Genomic DNA, 23,067 nt, shown 5'->3' with positions numbered 1-23,067 from the left:
TCCGGCCCGTCGCCGCGGTAGTGGGGCTCGGCCGCCCCCGGAAGTCGCCGGCTCCCGTTTCCGGCCCCGGCTGCTCGGCTAAGATGGCGCCTCTGGACCTGGATAAGTACGTTGAGATCGCGCGGCTCTGCAAGTACCTGCCCGAGAACGACCTCAAGGTGAGCGCGGGCGGGGCCCCGCGGGCTGCGGGAGGCGCCTCCCCGGCCGGCCTGCCCCGGGCAGCAACGCGCTGGCCCCGCCCTGGAGAGAGACCGGCAGCTCCCCAGGGTGCAAGGAAGCGGGGCCGGCGGGGAGCCCGAGCGGACGGGGGCTCTTCAGCTTGGGAACGCGCTGCGGGACCCCGAGTCTGCACCGCCAGACTGACAGCGGAGCCCCCAGGGAAGCGTCACTTACTCCCAGGCAAGAACCAGCGGCCACCACAGGAACTGATAGGCAGCAGGTTTAAGACAAAAGGGAGTATTTTTATACACAACCTGTGGAACTCCTTGCCAGAGGGTGTTGTGCAGGCGAAGGTGATAATGGTTCAAAGTTTAGGAGGACAGGTCCATCAATGGCTGTTAGCCAGGGTAGTCAGGAATGGTGCCCTTAGCCTCTGTTTGCCAGAAGCTGGGAATGAACAACAGGAGATGGATTGTTCAATGATTATGAGTAAACTTAACAAATAGTCTTGCAGCACTTTATAGACTAACAAAACCTGTAGATGGTATCATGAGCTTTTGTGGGCACAACCCACTTTTTCAGATGATTATGTTACTGTCTGTTCCCACTGAATTCACCTGGCCACTGGCTGTAGTCAGAAGATGTGATAGTGGGCTAAATGAACCTTTGGTTTGACCCAGTAGGGCTGTTATTATGGTAAAAGACAGTAGTTTTTGTTCTGCAGATGCTTTTTTTTTTCTTCAGATCTGGGAAAAATACTCAGAGGGCTACTAAAATCTCTACAATGGGATAGCTGCACTATTGCAGCTATGCAACTGTAGTACCTCTGGTGAGGATACTGTGATGTTAATGGGAGAGGTGGCATAATAAAACCACACTGGTGCTTACAAGAGCTTCAGGGGGTAGCTGAGTTAGTCTGTTACAGAAAAAAACAACAAATGGTCTGGTAGCACTTTATAGGCTAACACAACATGTTGATGGGATCATGAGCTTTCGTGGGCACAGCCCACTTCTTCAGATGACTGGAGTTATGAGTAGGGGATATGAAAACTTGAAATAAATAGGAGGGGGGGAGAAAAAAAGAAAAAGGGAAGGGTGTGTGACACAGAGCATCATTAAGTATCTGGAGAATGGGTACTTAAACCTAAGTACATCTTACAGTGTAACTTATATCACATGTTGTTCATACCCCCAGCGACACAAATTATACCAACACCAGTGGTAATGCCTACAAGCCCACAGTGTCACAGTTAACAAGTAGGTGGGAACAGCTTGTTTAACATAAGTAGTAGATAAACACTGCGGGAGACCATTAAAAGTGAACTGATCCATTAATCATTGTATATTGAGAGTCCTGCAAAAATAAGTATGCGGTACTCTTTCCCTCTACGAGTTAGTGGAGTCAGCATGCCTGAATGTGTGAGGGGGATTCTTTTCTTTTTTGTACATCATCAGTGGAATTGTTTTCTAAGTTTTAGTGAGCTATACCTGTGAACCACCTGTGAAGAACATGGCACTGTTCATGGGGTTGCACAGGCGTAAGTGAGACTTTAGTTATTGATCGGTGAGTGAGCAGGAAAGAATCCAGTTTGAGTCTCTGATCTCAGGATGAGTTTTAGGTTTTGCAGTTTTGCAGATGGAAATTAACTTTTTTCCTTGTTAGCTGAGCATATCTAATACAGAAACCATTGATAAAATAAACATGAAATAAAGTGGCAATCTGACTTTCAAATTTTAGAGCAAAACTGCAATTTAATATAGCATTTAAATAACCTAAGATGCACTCATTCTGTGAACTGTTGCTCTATTCATTGAGACACACTTAATTTTAAAAAAATGTTTAGCTAGTAACGGATTTTCTTACATATTTATTATCATCCCAAGCAGTGTTCCCTGTATGATGTGCATGTGCATCTGCTCAGGGGTGATTAATATGTTGCCCAGCTGACTAGCAGAGCGCTCATGCCTAGGTTTTGTTTCTATCAGTGGTGCACATTAAGATTGTAAGAGTGTATGTGTTTTAACAGGTAATCCAAATGACTGCACATAGCTCCCAGTCTGGATTCTGGGGAGCTGCTTGCTGCCCTGCACTGCTGCCTCTATCAGAGACAGCAGCATAGGGTGGTGGGGGGAACAGGTATGCGCAGGGAGCGGCTTAAGTCAACTCCCAGAGAGCCACCTACCACCCTATGCTGCCTCCTGGCGCGCTGGCTGCTGCCCTGTGTGTAACCACTGAACATTTCAGTGGTTACACATGTCAATTACATGTGCTGTGCACTAAGGGATGTTAAATTTGCACATGCCTGGGAGCCCATACAAATTTTATTCTGCACATTAATGAAAAAAATCCACACATAGATAGAAAAAATTAGAGGGAACATTGATCCCAATTCATTTGATCATGATCATGGTGTCTAGAGACTTGAATACATTCTAAAGCAAATAATTTATAAATCTGTTATTTCTTGATATTACAATGCACAAAAACCTCAGCCTGATCAGTGTAAACTTCTTTTTCTGTAGCGCTTATGTGATTATGTGTGTGACCTGCTGCTTGAAGAGTCAAATGTACAGCCAGTATCTACGCCAGTTACAGTTTGTGGAGACATACATGGACAGGTAAAGTGGCGCAACTGCTTGCATGTTATATTCCTAGAGAAGAGCAGTCTGTCACTTGCAAACATTTTTAGAAAGGTAGATGGTGAGGAGTATTTTAAATATGTGGTTGGGGAAGCAGAACTAACTACTGAACGTTCAATAATTTGCAATATTCTGTGTGCACTGCTTTTGCACAGTGGAAGGAAAACCTACTGTTTATAATTTTCCCGTAGTGTACTTTTGGGAGGCCAACCTCACAGAATAAGAAGAGCTGCAGAACGATCCTCACTTTCAGTGATCATCTGTGAACTGCTGTTACTTAGACTGCAGTTGCTGAACTATTCAGTGCTAATAGGGACCTCGTCCCAGGAGGAGGGAACTCCCATTTGAAGCTGATGCATGTTTATGCAAAGGGGTTGCAGGATTGAATCCAGGATTAGCACAGTGTGCAGCTGCTCTCTTAATTTGGCAGTTAATGTGGATTTTTAACACCAGGAGGATGAATGGGAAATATGTCCCTTCAGCCCATAATTGTACAGTGGAACTTGTTTAGACCTATTTTTATCTTTTTTTTTTTAAAATAAAGATTATTTCTGCCTAAACCTAGGTACATTCCAATTAATTGTACTAATACACTCTTAGCTAACAATGATAACAGAAGCCTTAATGTTTAAACCTTTTTTTCCCCCAGTTTTATGACTTGTGTGAACTGTTCAGAACTGGAGGTCAGGTTCCTGACACAAACTACATATTTATGGTATGTACATATTGGATGTTGGTCATTCAAAAAAGTGTAAGGAAAGCACCTGTACAATTACACCGATTAAAAACAAAACCCTCAACTTTCTTTTGGTTTTTGTTTTTAGTAGGGATGTCACCAGTTAACCAGCAAGCATCACCCTTACTGAGTGTGTCTTACTGGTTAACTGGTGGCCAGGCCCACCACACCCTGGGCAGGGGCCTTTCCAGCCTCATCAGAGCAGCTCGTACTGTGGAAAGCTGGGCCCTGCCATGCTGCGAGCAAGGCTGCTGCTCCAGCCCAACCGTGGGATCCCGTTTAACCAGTTAAATGTAATGTTTAACCAGTTAACTGATTAACCAGGATTTTACATTGCTAGTTTTCAGTTTCCATTTTTAACTCTCTAGCATGTAAACTTCTTTTCACTCCCAAATTTACTCTTCCACTTGGCTAATGTGTGTGGCTTTTATTTTGTCCATTAAAATTTGAAATAGGTAATGCTGGTTCACACAAAAGGAAATACATTTTTTTTTAAAGCCTACTATCTAAAAGCTCTAGCTTACATTGGCAGTAGAGGGAAAGTTAAATATGAGGAGCTAAAAAGAACACCCTGAAACATTTCTTGGATGAATGGGAACATAAGAATCACAAAAACAATGGTTAATTTTTTTAAAATGTAAAATTTCAGATATCCAGTTAAACATTTCTTTAAGATGTTCTCAGAATTTTTTAGCAATGGTGCTTTATGGGCGTCTGCAAATTAAAGAATTATAAATAGAGATACTACTGTTTGCACTCCTGAAACTATTCTTCCATATATTTTAAATTTTCAGGGTGACTTTGTAGACAGAGGTTACTATAGTCTGGAGACTTTCACCTACCTTCTTGCACTAAAAGCTAAATGGCCTGATCGTATCACACTCTTGCGAGGGAATCATGAGAGCAGGCAGATAACACAAGTATATGGATTTTATGGTAAGTCGTTATAAACGGTTGCTGAGCTGTGGTTAATGTCACAAAAATGCAGTGAGCTCATTCTGTCCTTTCTTTGGGCAATTTTAATTGTGAATACAAAGCATACGCAATTAAGAGGCCAAGTGGATTGAGAAATAGGATTAATCAGAACTGTACGCCAATCTGAATTTATACACTGCCAAATAGTAAAAGAACATTCCCCGTTCTATGCTACAGTAATTGCAGTCTTGAAATGGACTGTGCTCTAATTTGGATGGAATTCTAGTTCTCTCTCTGGGTACGTCTAGACTACAAGCCTCTTTCGAAAGAATCTTTTGAAAAAGCTTTTTTGGAAAGAGATAGTCTAGACAGCCACAACTTTTTCGAAAAAGCCCTGTTTGCAGCCAAGAACGCCTTTTTTCGAAAGAGCTCTTTCGAAAAAAGGCGTTCTTCCTTGTAAAATGAGGTTTACCGCTGTCAAAAAAAGCCACGTTCTTTCGATTTAATTTCGAAAGAACGTGGTGGCAGTCTAGACGCAGGTGAAGATTTTTCTAAAAAAAGGCCACTTTAAAAAAACAAACAAACAAAACCCTGTAGTTTAGACATAGCGTCTGACACTGACTTGCAGTATAACCTTTGTGCCTCAAATTTCTTATCTGTGAAATTTGTATAAGGGGCTTGATATGGGAGTTGAGCTTTTACTATTTGAAGTCCTTTTGTATTTTCTGATGAGAAGTGCTGTAGAAGAACAAAATATTGAGAATTTGCTGTTTGGCTCGTAATAAATTTTAATTCTAATCCTATCAGTTTGGTAACAAAGATGGCTTATCTGGTAAGTCACGACTGGTGCAGTAGATGTGACAATAGTATTGAATGAACATGTGATTAGTATTGGGCAGTAGTGCAGACAATATAAATTGAGTGAGTTTACCTGAAAACTTAATTGTAGTTCCAAAGCTTTGACAAGACCTGAGGAATCCTCCAAAATCCAATACGTGCCCCAAGTAATATGTAATCACAAATGGATTTGCTTCTGAGGAGAAATGGGTATTCATTTTAATCCGTTATGTCTAAGGAATCCTTCCTTGCTAGGTCCGAGTTATCCAGATCTATTAGAACTTAGTAACTGAGGCCCCCCCTCTTTGATCCAAAAATGTAAGGCATGGTTTGGCTCTGCCTGTATAGATAGGACCAGGCTACACCACTGTGGCTGCTTTCGGGTAGTAGGAGAGGTCAGTTATGAGAGGTGGATCTCTTGTGGAAATAACGTCTTTTATTTTAAAAACAATCCTTAAGATTTGTCTGTTCGGTCTCCTTAATGGCTTAATGTGCTTTTATTAATTCCTGTAACATCGTTTGGAGCATATTGATTTCTAAACCAAAGAAAGCTACTGTGATAAGAGCATCTGGCCTATTTAATCATCCCAGTAGCATCTGATTTATTTTCATTTAACAAGAATTCAACCAAGGACTTGTTCATGGTGAATTAAATAGAGATTTGAGTTGTGGATGGGGCATAGGAAACTTCTGATGGAGGCTACACCTTTAGTCACCTTGAGATAGGAGGAAACCTGTGCAAAAATAATGCTCGAGTGTGCAAGAAACGAGAAGACGGCTGCCAATGGAGAGGTCAGATGGTCATAAGAAAAATCCTCTCTCATTGAACTAGTGAGTGCTCCCATCTGACGGACCAGTTTATTTTTTGTTCATTTATTTATGAGATTTCAAGTTCTAGTGTCAACATTTGGGGGGGGGGGGGTTTCCTTAACAGAATCAAGGAAAAAATGTCAAACAATAACATCTATTTTCTATTTAACAGACGAGTGCCAAACCAAATACGGAAATGCAAATGCCTGGAGATACTGTACCAAAGTCTTTGATATGCTCACAGTAGCCGCTGTAAGTTTTAAACTTGCTTTAAAAATATATAAAGCCGATTGTTTTGCATTATTATTTCACTTGGCACACATCTAAATCGCCCTTAATTGTCATGTTTGTGGTACAGGGAGTCCCCGCTATAAGTCAACATGATATACATTGGTTCCACACTAGTGTCGTTGACGCTTGTGGGAACTGTTTTGTTTTAAGTCCTCCCGTTGCCTGCACTTCTGTCATGCAAAAGAAGACCAATTCATGCAAACAGAAGTCCACACTTTTTTTTAATGTATTTTGGACATATAGCGGGGACACCCTGTATCTAGAGACAGATTGAAATTAAAAAGTAAAAATATCTCAGGTTTTACATGAATCCTGGACTAGTGGATGGGGAGAACTGATATATCTTAACTTTTAGGTGTTTTTTCATACAATCCTGCATAACATTCTCATAAGCAGACTAGGGAAATATGGCCTAGAAGAAATTACTACAAGGTGCGCATACAACTGCTTGAAATACTGTCCTCAGAGTAGTTATCAGTGGCTTGCTGTCAAAAGGGAGAAATCTATTTAGAGTGATGGAGTGGGGGGAGAGAGAGGGTCTGTCCTAGGTCCAGTCAATGATTTCATTAGTGATTTGAATCGTGATGTGTGCGATTCTGTAACTTGCAGACAACACCAAGATGGGATGGGTATAAGCGACTGCAGGACAGGATCATAATTCAAAATGATCTGGACAAATTATTGAATTGCTGGATTCAACAAGATGAATTTCAGTAAAGACTAGTGCAAGTACTCAAAGAAAGAAAAAAATCAGATGTAGAACTACCAAATGACTAGGTAGTCATATTCTTGGAAAAGATCTGGAGGTGATAGTGGATCACAAATTGAATGAATCAGCAATGTGGCACATTGCTGGTGGTGAAAGGCTACAGCACCCCAGAATTCTAGCAGGAGTGTTGTATGTAAGTTACAGGCATTGCTTTGCTCTGCTTGGCACTGGTGAGGCCTCTCCTGGCATATGTCAGGTATGGCTCAGTATGCTTAGTCCTGCCTCGATATGGATGAGTGAACTAGATGACTTCTTGAGGTCCCTTCCAGCTCTGCTTTTCTATGGTTCTATTCTTTCTCCTAGTTAATAGATGAGCAGATTCTCTGTGTACACGGTGGCCTATCTCCTGACATCAAGACACTGGATCAAATTCGAACCATTGAACGCAATCAAGAAATTCCTCACAAAGGAGCTTTTTGTGACCTTGTCTGGTCTGACCCAGAAGATGTTGATACCTGGGCAATTAGTCCCCGAGGAGCGGGCTGGCTGTTTGGCGCAAAGGTCACAAATGAGGTAAAGCCACCATAATAGAGAATGTAAAATTGAGGGAGCAGATAAACTAAAACATTGCTTAGCTTTAAGCTTCATACTTCTGTTGTGCCATTAGAGCAGCGGTGGGGAACCTTTTTTTGGTCAGGGACAGTCCATTCACAGAAAAATCAGTTGGGGTCTGCACACAAGCGAGAAGCAAAAAAACCCAACAAAACCCTCACTGATGTGGCCCCTGACTGAGAAGGATAGAGACACTCCCCACATTCCCCTTGCACACCAGAACCTACAAATATCGAGTATTCATTTAGTCAGTTACCTGCCTTTTAACATCCTTAATCTCCATGTCCATTTATAGCGCCACTGGTAGTACGAACGCATTTCAGACTGGTTAACTGGTTTCTAAGCTGCAGCATGATTAGTATTTTTTGCAGAGGGGAAAAAAGCCTATAGGCTGCACCTCTCTCTGGTCTGTCAACAGGGGTATGGCCAAGTTTCCCACAGTCCCATAAAGTTTTACAGCCACCAGTCCTGGCTCTGTGTTCTGTGCTGCTGTTTAGCTCTAATTTACCTCCCACTGCTTGCTGGGCTCTTAGAAGACATTGAAAGTGTTGGTAATGCTGCCAAGCAATATTAACCTCTTGTGGTTTGGCAAATTCTCTGGCTCCTGAGGATGCCGGACTAGAGAGGTTCAACCTGTATCTCAATTTGGTAGGTCTCAGGAGTTTGAGGGAAAAGTCAGGGGTCTGAAATAAATAGTATCTCATCTGCAGTTCAACTTAGTGGCGATCCTGTAGAAGACTTTGCAGATTTGCTTAGCAGACCTGTTCTCCTTGAGTAAAATATTGTAATCTTGAGACAGAGCAACATTTTAGGGGATATAGAACAGTTAAGTATTAAGTATAACTATTTACTATAAATGTTTTTCTTTAAATTTACAGTTTGTTCATATCAACAACTTAAAACTCATCTGCAGAGCACATCAGCTAGTACATGAAGGCTATAAATTCATGTTTGATGAGAAGCTGGTAACAGTATGGTCTGCTCCAAATTACTGTTACCGTTGTGGAAATATTGCATCAATCATGGTCTTTAAAGATGTAAATACAAGAGAACCAAAGTTGTTCCGTGCAGTTCCAGACTCAGAACGTGTAATTCCTCCTAGAACAACAACACCGTATTTCCTTTGAGATCTTTTCCCCTCCTACTGTTCCCCCATTCCCTTGTACTATCCCTCTATATCCTTTTTATTGAGCACTTTGCTGCTGAAATGCTGCCTCTTGCCTTTTTTTTTATTTTTAAATTATCTAAATGTATTGTGTATTATGGTGTCTGTAGCAGTGTGTCTAGACTTCCTCCTCCCCCTCCATGTGCCCTCCCTCCCTCATTTGAGAATGCTTGTGAAATGTCTGACATGTATTCTGCTGCACATAGTTCTTGTATAGTTCTGTTTTCAGGTGAGACATTTTTCCCTTTACAAAAAAAAATCATAATCGGAACTATTTTGATCCCATTATATCATTCAGGTTTTTGTTTGGTAAGTTTAAAGAAATTTCAGCAGCAAAGTTATTGCCTAGTGTGCACGATGGGACTGTAAATGCATTGTGCTGTGTACACACGTACAAGATGTAAAACTCAATTGTCCTTGTTAGATCTTGTTTTAAGTGAATAGAAAATAAAATGGTCTAAAGGGCTGTCTCTCCCTCCCCCCTTTTTTAAGGATTCCAATAAAAATACAAAAAACTGCTACAGCTATTGAATTTGTACATTATAATAATTGTTCTGATTTGTCATATCTTGTATTTTTAATAAAGTCATATCTTAAATGAAACCCACCTCCTAGGTTAAATATTGCAAATAAAACTCCTACTTTGTTGATGTGAGCATGTCTTCTTTCCTCCTCAGTAAGAACTACTTTGGCTATCAATTATAGAACTGATCTTAATGTTACGATACTATGTTTTGGACACAAACTTTAAAAGAGTGGTTCTCTTCTGAAAACTGAATGTATAGAAATGACATGATTCATTACAGCCACTCCTTGGATAGATGTCACTTACATACTAAAATAAGTTATTGCTTGTCACTTCTGTTATTGACTCTGCAAATACTAATGTAGCAGAGACACGAGCTGGGTCCTGTTCTTGCTTGTAAATTAACAACATTGTTTAACCTTGTTGTAACTGTAATAGCTTAGGTTGTTTCTGAATACCACACCAATCTTGGCTTTGATTTTAGGTAAAAGGGATATTTGTACAATGGATTTGATCTAGAGGTCAATGAGAAACAAATAGGGAAGTCCACAAAACCACTCTTGAAATTACTTTTCAGAGGAGAACTTAAGCAGTTGTGCCTAAAATACCTAATTCCATATTGAAATTTTGGAAAAAGCCACAGTAGTAAAATCGCAATATTAAGCATCTAATAGTGTCAGCAAAGATTCAACAGCTGGAAAGCAATTAGAGTTGGCAGTGGGTAAACAGGTTCCTACCAAAGAAAATGTTGAGATTTTAATTTATAAGTTTTAATTCTTGAGTGCAAGTAAAAACACTTCTGAGTCCAAGACTGCGGTCTTGAAACATAATTTAACTTTTTGGACAGACTCTTATAAGTCACAGGTATGGAACAAGTCCTGGCACTACCAAAGGGTTCTATTGCATTCTTACTCAGTTTACAGTTTGTATATTTATAGCATCTCTAATGGCTCAAGTTAACAATCTCACTGGGATTTAAGAATGTGCTATTTCCCTTTCACTGTCACTACTTTCCTAACATTTCAGAAGTATTCTGGTGAAGCCAGGCAAAAGTAAAACAGTTTATGTAGTTTTGAACATACATGCTCTTTTCATAGGATAACTTACTCTTTAACAATCTGATCTTTTTGACTTCATATAAATGAAGAGCAAGGTACTAAATTTATAAGTAGATCTGGCAAGGATCATGGGACAGGTAGACTCATTGGATTCCTATTGATCTCACATGTGGTACAGAAACCCACAAGTGCACTTTTCTTGGATTTGGACCTTGATTTCTATAATTTTGTAAATGGTATAAACTGAAATAGAAGCACACACATTCTCTGAAGACTTTTCTTAGCTTTGTTGGGTCAACAGTTGAAATATCCATGCCTTGAATCTTGGAATAATTTGGGAGTTGGGGAGGAGGATTTTTGTTTTACAAGAATGTGAATCTGACAACTATAATTGTGGAACACTGGAAATTCATTTACGTCTTGATATGTGATTAAAATTAATTTTGTTTACTTGAAACTCCTCTTGCACCAATTCTGTCTTACATTGTATATTTATACTTAAAAACTGGTCTGGTAACACTTTACAGACTAACAAAACCTGTAGATGGTATCATGAGCTTTTGTGGGTACAGGCCACTTCTTCAGATAACCAGAGTTTTGAGTTTAGGATGTGCAGACCCAAAATAAATAAGGGGGAAGGAAAAAAAGAAAGGTGGGGGAGGGTAGGAAACAAGGAGCAGAGATTATGAAAAAATCAAAGGGAAAAACAGGAAGGCAGAATAGGCAATCAGTAATTACCTGAAGATTGGATAGTTAAAATAAAGCAGATAAGGATCAAAGTCAGTAGGGGGGGATACTAACACAAAAATCTACCTAAAGAGCTGTTTGCACCTTCATTGAATGTTTGGTTGGTAATGGCCCAGCCATCCCTCGTCCCAATTGAGCCCATTAGCATGAGAACTGAACTTGCAGATGAACTGTAATTCCAAAACGTCTCTGTGTATTTCACTGGTAGAATAAATAGGCCTGAATACCTATGTCCTAACACCATTCAAACATGGAACTTTGTTTCTGGGTCAGTGGTGGACAATAATTTTGAGGGGGGAGCACACCTAAGAATTTGGTAAGTGGTCAAGGGCTGTACTCTTCCATGAGATTAACGAAAGAGGGGTAGAGTCTGCTATAGCGGTTGGGTACAGAAGAGAGCTCAAGGTAGGAAAATGGAGTGCAGAGTCCAGGAGCAAGGATGGGTACAAGAGAAAATTGTGATCTGGGACAAGGGTACAGAGGGTGGATTATGACCTGGGGCATTGAATTGGGATGTAGTAGAGGGGGGGGTGTCCAGTAGAGGTGCTAACTGACAGGCACTTACCTTAGGTGGCTCCAGGCCAGCAACCCACTGGGGGACTCTAGCAGGCTCCCTGCAGACCATGTCCCCACATGCCACTCAAAGCCCCTGGCTGTGGGGACAATATGCTCTTTGTAAGCTGTGCATCCTTTGGGAGACAGGGTGTTGCCTATGCCACAAGCATGGCCCAGGCAGCTCCCATTGGCTGGTTTGCAGCCAATGGGACCTGTGAGATTGTGCTGGGGGTGGGGACAGCATGCAAAGAGCACATGGCCCCCACAACCAGCTGCTGTGAGCAGTGTGCAGGGAAACAGCAGGCAGGGAGCCTCCCCAAGGCTCCCACTGAATTGTGAGACGGTGGCAGCCAGATGCGGTGGTTTGGTGGGCCAGGCTGTGGGCCGAATTTTGCCTGCCCTTGTTCTAGACCAGCGGTTCCCAACCTTTCGTAGCTGGGGACCCATTTTGACAATCAGGAAGACTTGGTGACCCAAGGCAATTAAAAAATGGAGGAGGACAGAGACACTTGGCAACCCTTTTGAAATGTAATGGAGACCCATATTTGGGTCCTGACCCATAGGCTGGGAAACCCTGTTCTAGACTGACCCCCTCAATTGTGTAATGCTCAACTCCAAATGGTATTTCTGTAAACTGTTATGGAAGAAGTGGTGTGATTATTCTAGGTGCTGCCACTATCTCAGCTCATGCATGTAGTGTGATACCATTTACTGATCTGTTAATCTAGTAGATACACTTCATTTACAGCAGGTTCTTTTTAGGGCAGTAATTGTATTAAAATGACAGTTTTCAAGTCTTGGATAAAACTGTACCTGAGTGGTGGCTTCTCTGATCCCTCTACAGTGTCCAATTATGTCTTCTCTATTACACAAAAAAAAAAAAAAAAAAGTTTGCATGAGAAAATGTTGGAAAAATCAATTGATCTTGATTGCATTGATATTATTGTTAGACTGTCATGAACTTAACTGTTTTCTTGTATCTCCAAGGCACAATTCATTTTCTCAAGAACAGAGAAGCAAACTGAAATGCTTGACAGGAGAAATGAAGACTTTTATTGGAATTGAAACACAGCTTGGGGGTGGGGAGAACCTCAGCAATGGGGAGTAGCATGTAATTTCTTCATTCATAAATCTAGCTGCAAGAAGTCACAAACCACCTTCTTCCATATCTTAAAAGGAAATGTCCATTTATGAGATGGTTGAACCTAGTAGCATAACTTTAAAAGGAGGGCAGAGTTGAAATGGTTTGTCATGTAATTAAAATATTTGGTATGTGGACCTGGCCACGTAAGGAGCTGGGCTACCGTAGCCCTACGCTTGCTATGGTTTAATGTGGTTCTCAACTTTTTTATTCTAACCTGCCCACCCCCCCACGTAGAGTTGCCAGATGAGTTCAACAAAACTACCGGACACATGTGACATTGCATCACAATCTACATTGCATCGGATTTAGAAAATACCCGACACTCCCATTGTCTCCGTGGCTGCGGCTAGATTGGCATGATTTTCCGGAAATGCTTTTAACAGAAAAGTTTTTCGTTAAAAGTATTTTCGGAACGGAGCGTCTAGACTGGCAGGGCACTTTTCCGCAAAAGCACTGTTTGTGGAAAGCGTCTTTGCCAATCTAGACGCGCTTTTCTGCAAAAAAGCCCCGGTCGCCATTTTCGCCATCGGGGCTTTTTTGTGGAAACCAAATCAAAGCTTTGCGCAAAGGGGCCTTTGCCGAAGGGAGCAGCCGGCATTCCCGCAGGAAGCCCCATTCAGACAGTGGGGAGTCCGTGCTCTTGCGGAAATCCAGGCGGCCGTGTAGGCAGCTGGCAGGTTTTCCGGAAAAGCGGCTCGTCTGGACACAGCCGGGTGTTAACCGGACCCTTGGGACACGGGCCTGCCGGTTCCACCCGGACCCCCCCCGCAGACACAAGCCAGGGCGCGTGCCCGGGGGGGGGGCGCTCCGGCTCCCTGCCCGCGGGGGAACAGCTGGCCTGGCGCCAAGGGCAGCGCTCGGGGCGGGGCTCCCTGCGGCCGGGCCCCGCCCCCCCGCGCCCCCCGCACTCCGCCCCGCCCCCACGGCCGCCTAGCCCCGCCCCTCCCCGCGTCCCCGCCTCACAGCCGCACGCCGCCCTCGTCCTTCCGGCTGCTGCAGACTCCCCCGGGGGGCGGGGTTTCCGGTTCCGCCCCTCCCGGAAGCGGCGCGCGGCAGGCGGCGGGCGGCTCGCGCCGGCATGGCCCGGAACACGCTCTCCTCGCGCTTCCGCCGCCTGGACATCGACGAGTACGACGAGAACAAGTTCGTGGAGGAGCCGGACGAGGCGGCGGCGGCGGAGCCGGACCCGGGCCCCGAGGTGGAGGCGCTGCTGAGGCAATATCCTTGCGGGCGGGGCCGCTCCCCCCCCGGCAATGGGCTCTCCTGGCCCAGGCTCGTGCGCCTGTGGGGCCCCTCCCCCCCCGAGACCCGTGCTCCTCCCCCCCTCCCCCGCAACGGGCTGGGCCCGGGGCTCGTGCGCCTGTGGGGGCCCCTCCCCCCCCGAGACCCGTGCTCCTCCCCCCTCCCCCGCAACGGGCTGGGCCCGGGGCTCGTGCGCTTGTGGGGGGGGGGCCCGCAATAGACTCGGCCCGAGGCCATTCCCCCCCCCCCCCCCCCCCCCCCCCCCCGCAATGGGCTCTCCTGGCCCAGGCTCGTGCTTCTGGGCATTTGAGTGAGTCACGAGGTGCCCGGGGCTGCTCGCTCGTTCTACTGTTCTGCGTGGCCCTGGGTTATATGGCAGGTCTGAACAGCCCTGGGCCTCGGCCGCAGTGTGGGCTTTGCTGGCTCCATGGACTCCCAGGGAGTGGGGTCTTGTGTTTCAAAACTTTGGGAAATGAATGTTTCACAGAGACTGATTGGACGAGGTTAAATAGCTCTGCGCAATTTGAAAATGTGTACAGTTGGAGAGGTATAAAGGGTATAATGTAACTGTTCTGCGGTATTCCATAATGCTCCTAGGTAGGGATGTGCCCAACTAGTCAACTATCCAATAAACAAATGCTTATCAGATAGTGGACACACTAGTGGATTAGTCATTCCCTTCTCCCCCTCCCCCTGTCAGAAAGAGGTGTGGGGGGGGAAGAGAGAGAGAGAATGGCAGGGGTGCTTCAAAGTGGCAGCACTGTGTGCAGCCTGGGGCAGTGCTACATGGAACCCAGGTTCAGCCGGGGACTGCCCTGCTGACCCTGGGCTCAATGTGGTGTTGCTGCTTTGAAATGCTGCGTGATGCCTGATGCTAGGCTCCCCATGGCATTTCAAAGCAGCAACGCTACATGGAGCCCAAGGTCTGACTCCAGTCTCCACGTGGCACTACTGTTTTGAAAAGCCATGGGGAGAATGGGGCCAGCGGGGCACTGCTTGAGTCCTCCACTGGACCCATGCTCCCCACAGTGCTTTTGCCTTTGAAGTGTAGCAATAGTCCTTGGGGTGTTGCTACACTTCAAAGGCAGATGCACCCTTATCAATTAATCAAATAGTCTATGCAAATTGCATTAACTATTCAATTAATGTCCCTACTCCTAGGTAGGACTCATTTATATTATAATTTACATTCTAACATCTGTTAAAGTGCTAAAAATGCGTGGATCCCTAAAATATTATCCAAATCCATCTCGCCTTTTCATCTGCCTTTTGTGGTCCAACTTAATGAGTTCTAATCACATCACACTCTTTTTACATGACAAATATTCATACTTTTCTCATTTGTATGTGCTATTTACAAAACCCAGAAAAGCAAGCAGCAAACATAAAAAATGAAAGCATGTCCCAGACTATGCTTTAATTTTGATTAAGATTGCTATCTCTTTGCTTATGGGGTTCTAATCAGATCCTGAAATCTGAAAAAACCTGAAGTACGATTGCAGGTACTACATTTGCATATTGCACCACCAACAGACCTACTAGTTTAGCAGCTTAAGAAAAGGGATTCTGTGGGACCTGATAATTTTTGTAGTGGTGGTTGTAATTTTTAGTTTATAGTGGATTGTTAAAAACATTGGAAGCAAATTTAGTTACCTAATACGGGTTGCAGACAGAAGTGGATAGAGAACCTTATATAGAAGGAGAATGTTCCATTGCCTCATCCCATTTCTGAAACAATTTTTCAAGTAGGACAGTATGTTTTGAAGTGAGTTAATTGAGCCAAACGGATATAAAAATGCTTAAAATAACTGTCATCAGCCACACTGGGACCTAACCCAGATTATTCCTTTTATTAAAATGCCTATATAGAAGATGAAAGCAAGAAAACGACTTGTTTTCAAATTAAGCCTACAGCAAGTATGTGTTTGTATGAGGTGAGCTGGATGGTCTCTGACTGGGAGTGATCTTCAGGAGAAATAGTAGTTTTAGTTTGTGCATCTTAGAAAATACCAGGTGGAGTTGTGCAGATCTCTCCAAGGTCACCTAGAGAAAAGCGCATGATAGCCTGGGTCTTCCACCTGCAAAAAGGGCACAAGCTTGCACCCATCACTAACGTACATCAATAGTGACTGCTTTACCACATGTGGAGAAGACAAGTTCATTCTCCCCATTCACTGCTTGACTTCTCTGCTCAGACTGTTAAAAAAATAATTGTGGTGGTGTCTGGGATGTGGGATTTGTCTTTATTAAGGATCTGGATTAAGCCTCACCAAATCATTTCAGATAGCTGCTCGGACCAATCAGACTTGGTTTCTAACAAAACTGGATTCCAGTCTGGCAGCGAAAGGTGATGGGCTCTGTTTCTCATTACCAATCCTCTGAACTCTCTTGTACCTATATTTTGTAGTTAAGATTCCTTTACTGTAAAAATTAAATTAGGTATCAGGCCAATAAATTATTCTGTTTGTATAATTTGATTAGTAACTAGTTTCAGTATGTGCTGACTCCTTTATATGGATCAGAATGCTTCCTGAGCAGAAGCTGACCCTTAAGTTGCATTCTCACCAAATAAGATAAAGTGCATCCTGGAAGACTTCTGAACAAGTGTTAGGAATGACTGGATTAACTACTTTATGGTGGGATTATTTTTGAAACCAAGTATGAAGTTGATAACATAGTTTTGGATTGGTATGTATTTCAGAAAGGAGCTCTGCTATTAAGGAAGTAATTAGTTCTTTACCGTCCTGCTATTACTTGTATTTATAAGCATGAGAAAAATAAATAGCAGATAGTTTGAGAGTTTACCAGTTATAGTTGCAAGTACATCAAGCTACTTTTTAGGTGACCTGTCCCCATGAATGCCATTCTTATTCGTCATACCTAGGACTGAGCAAATGACAGTGTTAGGTTATTATGTTGGTTCCACAGGTCACTGTGTGAGTAACTAAGAAAAAGAGTTTCCTGATTTACAGAATTTTAAGTTTTGTGGTGAATGAGGTTTCTGTTTTTATAACTGAAGTCTTGTCATTTTTAGTTTAACTGACAGGAAATCCTGTCAACTCAGATGTGAACAATTGCTTTAAAAACTGTAAGTGAAGAGGAAATTGACCTTGAAGCAAAATAGTACTTGTTTGCAATCCTTGCTGTATTGTTGGGCTTTTGCTGTTTAGATTTGTGGTCCCAAGCCCTGAAACTAATTAGATAATTGTAAAAGATAAATCCGGTGGGGGGTTTTGGCATTTTTATTCATGCTTTTTAATGTGTATTTAATTGTCTGATGCCTGTGACTTTCTGTACAATATAGAATTCCCCAAACTGCCTAGCTCCATTACCACAATCTGACTTACGTAGACAAGCTAACATCTCTTCATTAGCAAAGCTCAGGCTTCCACATTCTCCTCCTGGTTTTTTTAATGATGTTTTCTGAGTTTCTCTACTGCATTTCAATATCTTTTTCTGCAAATCTACAGTTACACTTAAGATTTGCAGAAGACAAATTGGGATGTTTCCCAAATGAGGTAAGCATTCATTCCCTTTCATAAATAGATGGAATCTGAATCTTTCCCATGCTTTCAAATCGCTTAGAGTACAACTGAGGCTCTACTATCTCTAGCTAGCTTAGGCTGTTCCTTGCACATCTATGTTGTTAAATCCCCTAATTTTCTCTCTACATACTGCTCAATGGAGAGATTTTTTTTTTTGGTTGACTCTTCTTACATGTTTCCTTAATTGCCCATAGCAGATGCTCAGGCTTCATTTTTAACACATTTGATATTTTCATCATGTTCTAGGGATGAGTTTGAGATAAGGAGTTGTGCAACTTTTATTAATCTTGGCATTTGTAATAATTCCATTTAATACTTTGTGTCTTCCTGGGCATGTGCTTTCAAAGGCATTTAGGTATTTGTCTGTAGCTTTGGTGGATGTTCAGCCTCTGGAATCATATGCAAGGTGGAAATAACATCTAAGTCAGTGTGTGTTAAACTTTAAGACCATGGAACACCAAATACTGTATTTTTTTTTTATGCGGAACACCTAAGAATTTTCTTCAAAAAAAATTGTCACACACAAAAAGACAAAAACTAAGAAAAGGTTGCAGCACCCCTGAAAGTTGTTCACGGAACATAGTTTAAGAAACACCGAGCTAAGCTGACTGAACTGAATTTGCTTTTTATGGGCACACTTTGACACTCTAATTTGCTACCAAAGTATCTTCTGGAAATCAAGTATTTTGTATTAAAGTGCACTGCGGTGATGTTTTGAATTAAATATTAAAATGAGTTATGAAAAGGGGTGGTGTGTTGCTACAGTTTCCTTGCTTCCCATTTCCATTGTCTCAAGTGACAGGGGTTGGAGTTCACTGAACTTTCCATTTTAGAATGTTTATTATCATCTTTAAGAATTTGGGTCCTTGACTTGCTATGCTGCACAGGTGATATGCTGAGAGCTTTTCACACAGCCCTGCGGAATTCTCCTTTGAACACAAAGAACCAAGCAATAAAGGTAAATGGAGCCTTCGGGTTTCTATTGGTGTGAGTGTTCCTTCACCTTGGATGCTGACACACTGACCCAGCTAGGGAGTATTACTACATTTTAAAATAAACATGTGAACCACTGAGAAATATACACTATATGCATTTTAATTTCAACACTCTTGAGTAGTACCTGCTTCTTTTCAATGGCTGGCCCTTTACCATGCATACTCAAGGGGAAGCATCTTAGACATGATCCAATATATGTACCTTTATCACCTTGCTGCATGCACTTGACTGGATGGAGTATGACAGCTGGGGCATAGCAGTGGGGGAAGCTTGCTACTAAGGTACTTAAAAGAGCCCTGGTCCATTGATCCACCAAATCCTGTTGTATTCTCAGGAGGGAAGAGTGACTTTTTTCAATCTTTAATATTTAAGAGGTTGGTTCTTACCTGCTTCTAATTACTGAAATTTAAAATCGTATAAAACTAAAGCCTAATTGTTCCCAAGCTGACGTAGCCTTTTATATTCAGCTGAGAATTCAATTGCACGTTATTTGTTAGAATTCATTTGTTGAGTAAATGTGCATTTTGGGTACAGTTAAGATTTTGCTGTTTACGCTCTTTGGAGCGATGGGCTCTGATGTCATTCTGCTTTTGTCATTGCAGGAACGGGTCCAGGGAGTGGTGCTTAAGGTCCTCACATCCTTTAAAAGCAGTGAGATAGAACAGGCAGTAAACACATTAGACAGAAATGGTATTGACTTGTTAATGAAGTACATTTATAAAGGATTTGAAAAGCCAACAGAAAATAGCAGTGCAATATTACTTCAATGGCATGAAAAGGTATGTGTCTCTTCCAGGGCTGCCTAATTTGGAAGCCACAGTTCATTATGATCATGGTTGAAAATCTTCTATATAGTATAGTATCTCTGCAGAATCACATAATATTGTAGTCAACGGAGGTGCACGAGGAGGAGTCTGATGATAGGGCATGTCCCTCAGGGGTACACTATTTGGGAATTGATCTCCCTACTGGTCTGTCAGACCTTGGATTCATTAACTCTTACCATGCTTCAAAGTCTGTCTTTTCTAGCAGCCATTTAGGAAGGTTGAGAGTCCATGGAGGGCTGGCACTGGAAGGAGGATTAAGGTGGAAGTACTATCATGTAGTAGTGTAGAGTGGTTTTCTTAATTGAATCTAACTAGGATTATATACATACAAAGGTGTGCGTACATGTAGTGTGCGTACATATAGCTTCTGGATATGTGCTAGAGAAACCCGTGCCTGTCAGAGCTTTCCACTGTCATACTCCTGTAAATTGGCATCTGGATGTAGAAAACTGAACAATGATTGTAGAACTACTCTTAACTTGCAAGAGAAACACTTCTGCAGTCTTGAAACTAAAAAGCTCTGACTTGGATCCACACCCCACCTTCGAGTTCAAGTGTGGAATGGCTGCTTTAAAGTAAGAGGCAAAGGTCCCCTATGGAATGGCTGTTTTGTGGGGAGGGCCCTGCTGCCAACAGTCTGTTTTGACACCTTTCTTCCTGAGGTGCCTGAGCAGGATGTGATGTTTGAGCAGGCACATAGGTCTGTATGGAAAGCGCTCAGACATTAAAGGCTTTGTTGTTCAGGTCTGGGGACACACTGATACTTAGTAACTGCACTTAAGACTTGCAGCTACCACTTGCTTGAGAGTGTCACTTTAAAGTGTGGCTGGAAGGAGATGGCCATGTTCTCATGATAGCAAGGAACCTTTCTGCTTTTTGTTTCCAATGAAAATGATGGTTTCTGGCCATTGTGGGTAGGTGGCCCAGGGTGTATGAAATTACTTGGCATTCTGCCTTGGGAGAGGTCACCACTCAACAGTATGCAGCCAAATGTTCAACAGCCAACATGCTCCTCAGCAGACTGAGAGGAACAAGGCAAGTTCTGAAGTAGACCTGGCGCTAACTGAAGCGTTGCTTGCATTCGATCTCATGGTACTACTGCTATGGAGAGAGAAGTCATCTGTCTAGTCTTTTGAGATCTAGCACTTCCTTTCAGAACCTTTTCAAATTTGCATCTGTGCCAGTTGCCCAGCTTTAGCAGTGATGTAGAAATGATTCTCTGTTGTGACTTGGGAGCAAGTGGGTAAAAACATCTGAATTCTTACACATCCAGCTTGTGCATTGTGCTGGCAAGAGGACTCAGCTATATTGCATTTCCTAAGAACAGCAGACTGACTCTCCCTGCTTATAGGTTGTAATACTTAGAGGCCACTGGTGGGCAGCCTGCACACCCCTGGTCTGGCCCCTTCCCCATGTGCGCCTCACACTGGAGTCCTGCACTTTCTACTTCTCCCCTTCCCCTCCCAGCACTGTGGAGTGCCACAAGTCATCTGACTTGCCCTGCTCCTCCCCTTCACTCCCAGCCATGAATCAGCTGGGATTTACAGGCTCTAACAACTGCAACAGGGAACAATACACTGATTAGTGTTACAATTAAGTACAGAAATGAGGTTTGTCAATAGCGGCTGTTATAAGATGCCTTTGTGTGTGCAATGGTTGATTTGACGTGTAACCTCTCTCTCCTTTTTCTACCCTCATAGGCATTAGCAGTAGGTGGACTAGGTTCCATAGTAAGAGTTCTTACAGCAAGAAAGACTGTTTAAAAGACTTAACTTGAACCAAGATGAACAGTTTTGGACTCAGAAGAAAGAATCAGCTGAAGTGACATTGGCCCATCTTTCTAGACATTGCAATCTACTGACATATTATGGAAACCTCGGGAATGCTTCTATTTTTAAAGGTTGGGGAAAAGAGCAAATATTATTGTGTGTTCTGACTATCAAATACAGGGGCTGAGACTGTCTGCTTTACCACATCAGACATTCTGGTTACTGTACAGGGAGAGGTATTTTTCTTCAGATGCTGCACCCTCAAAGTACGGTGACATAAGATCCTGTGTGTATTGCTAATTTAAGAGAAGTAGCTGTGGCTTCAGCAGATGCAAAGTCCTGACTGGGGGGAAATGCCGATTTGACAGGGGATTTTGTACATACAATCAAAGGACTAGCTGGATGACTGGGTCAGTTTCATTGTAAAGTGCCTGCTGCGTCAATAAAGCTCTTGGATTGTAAGAATCAAATCTGATTTTACAATTTAGATAAAATTGCTATGGATTCAAAGGCAAATTTAGTGTTGAAATATTCTTGTAGGATCCCACCTCCACAAAGCATTGTGCTCTTGTTTACGTCTATACCACCCTGATTGTCTCTCAAAGATGTTTGTTTTAAACCAGAGCACCTTCTCTCCAATAGACTGAATGAGCACCTAACTGCACTGGTAGTAGTAGATGACATTTGCCTCACTCTGTGTTTACTTGAATGCTTTCTTTCTGGCCCTGATTTAATTTGTATGTATAAACAGGGGGTTAAGTTAAGTGCCAAATATAATATATGGTGTATTAAGGTGTCTAACTCCAGGGGTTCAGTTTTTCTCTTCATGCCAGCTGAGCAAGGAATTATTTCAAAGCTTCATGTGTAAATAATGCTGTTATGGAAAAGTGTGTCCTTTGCCCTTTTGAGCATTTAAAGCGAGTACTTGCTCATCTTAAAGTTATGTGATATGTTCACATCTTTAAATAGAAGTACATGTACTCCCTTTGAAATGAACCTTTTCTGAGTAGTGTCCTGCTAATAAACTATCAGCACAACTTAACATACAAAGTGGTGTGGTCATCTGTGGGGCATGGAGTGTTAACTAGTGCTATGTGATTCATAGTGGTAAAAGACGGGAACTGTAGTTGAGGGTCAGGTAAAAAAAATTAGCTCGCTGCACTACTGTTAAACCTAGGGCAGAACAAAACCCTGAATCCATGGGCTATATTTCTTCTCCCATGAAAATCTGTTGTCCTAGTAACATTGGGATTGTGCTGTGTGATTAAAAATTGAACAGACCCAAGCCACTGGATAGGCCAACTGAAAGCATCTTCTGTAAAGCCTGTTTTTTCAAATGATCTTTTAAGGTGAGAAGAACCTGTTGCATGAGAACAGACTTCTGGGTAAGTTAGCAGGTTGTCTTTTGGGTGAGTAGCACCCCTCATCCCTTAAGTCACAATTGAGGAAATAAGAGCTTGAAAGTTCAGCTGATGGGTTTTATGCACTGAAGAAGTATAGCCACTGGAAGATGGCTGCCCTGCTTCTCAGGATACAGCACTGAGGCAGGGATAAAAGGATACTTGATTGTTCAACTGCTCCGTATGGTTACATAGTCCCCCTTACAAAGCCATGCAACCATCACTATATGTGGGTTCCTCTGCAGTAGGTGTCAACTCTCCCTTCACTTGATGCATTGATTTGTCTGGGAGATACCAGCCATAGAAGAAAAAGCAGAATGCACGTATACTTAACTCATACACCAAGCACTTTCTCTCCAACTAGAATAGTTCATGTTAGTGCTA

General features: G+C 42.6%; 3 protein-coding genes across 5 annotated transcripts in view; 2 read left to right on the top strand and 1 right to left on the bottom strand.

The window, feature by feature from the left end:
* Positions 1 to 23: 23 nt before the first annotated feature.
* On the top strand, positions 24 to 9,524 carry PPP6C (protein phosphatase 6 catalytic subunit). 2 transcript variants are annotated; one of them, XM_075905702.1, is made up of 7 exons: positions 24 to 158; positions 2,683 to 2,778; positions 3,449 to 3,514; positions 4,330 to 4,471; positions 6,270 to 6,349; positions 7,461 to 7,670; positions 8,588 to 9,524. In XM_075905702.1, exons 1-7 carry the CDS (start codon positions 84 to 86, stop codon positions 8,834 to 8,836), a joined length of 918 nt encoding a protein of 305 aa, XP_075761817.1. In that variant the 5' UTR covers positions 24 to 83; the 3' UTR covers positions 8,837 to 9,524. The 2 variants fall into 2 exon arrangements, with proteins under 2 accessions (XP_075761817.1, XP_075761818.1); XM_075905703.1 differs by lacking the exon at positions 24 to 158 and adding an exon at positions 197 to 399.
* Positions 9,525 to 12,583: 3,059 nt separating this feature from the next.
* The window catches only part of GOLGA1 (golgin A1), a 44,234-nt gene continuing 33,750 nt past the window's right edge, over positions 12,584 to 23,067 (bottom strand). The window contains exon 24 of one of the 2 annotated variants that reach the window (XM_075905693.1): positions 12,584 to 12,622. In XM_075905693.1, the coding sequence (XP_075761808.1) occupies positions 12,599 to 12,622 (24 nt within the window). In that variant the 3' untranslated portion in view covers positions 12,584 to 12,598. Of the gene's footprint in view, positions 12,623 to 14,898; positions 16,225 to 23,067 lie in introns of those variants that run through there. The other variant, XM_075905692.1, reaches the window with a different exon arrangement.
* On the top strand, positions 13,895 to 22,333 carry ARPC5L (actin related protein 2/3 complex subunit 5 like). Its single transcript, XM_075905704.1, has 4 exons — positions 13,895 to 14,123; positions 18,578 to 18,649; positions 19,290 to 19,466; positions 21,215 to 22,333. The coding sequence occupies exons 1-4, from the start codon at positions 13,983 to 13,985 to the stop codon at positions 21,275 to 21,277; spliced, it is 453 nt and encodes a 150-aa protein (XP_075761819.1). The 5' UTR covers positions 13,895 to 13,982; the 3' UTR covers positions 21,278 to 22,333.

Source organism: Pelodiscus sinensis, chromosome 22, assembly GCF_049634645.1.
Source record: "Pelodiscus sinensis isolate JC-2024 chromosome 22, ASM4963464v1, whole genome shotgun sequence".
In the NCBI taxonomy this organism is placed as follows: Eukaryota; Metazoa; Chordata; order Testudines; family Trionychidae; genus Pelodiscus; species Pelodiscus sinensis.
This window is presented reverse-complemented; position numbering and strand designations above follow the sequence as displayed.

Bases quoted from the DNA above. Each gene is read 5' to 3' on its own strand.
- PPP6C (XM_075905702.1), top strand. From the start codon at position 84: ATGGCGCCTCTGGACCTGGATAAGTACGTTGAGATCGCGCGGCTCTGC. The intron at 159-2,682 runs GTGAGCGCGGGC...CTTTTTCTGTAG, and splicing joins TGCCCGAGAACGACCTCAAG to CGCTTATGTGATTATGTGTG. The intron at 6,350-7,460 runs GTAAGTTTTAAA...TCTTTCTCCTAG, and splicing joins ATATGCTCACAGTAGCCGCT to TTAATAGATGAGCAGATTCT.
- ARPC5L (XM_075905704.1), top strand. From the start codon at position 13,983: ATGGCCCGGAACACGCTCTCCTCGCGCTTCCGCCGCCTGGACATCGAC. The intron at 14,124-18,577 runs TATCCTTGCGGG...CTATGCTGCACA, and splicing joins TGGAGGCGCTGCTGAGGCAA to GGTGATATGCTGAGAGCTTT. The intron at 19,467-21,214 runs GTATGTGTCTCT...CTACCCTCATAG, and splicing joins TACTTCAATGGCATGAAAAG to GCATTAGCAGTAGGTGGACT.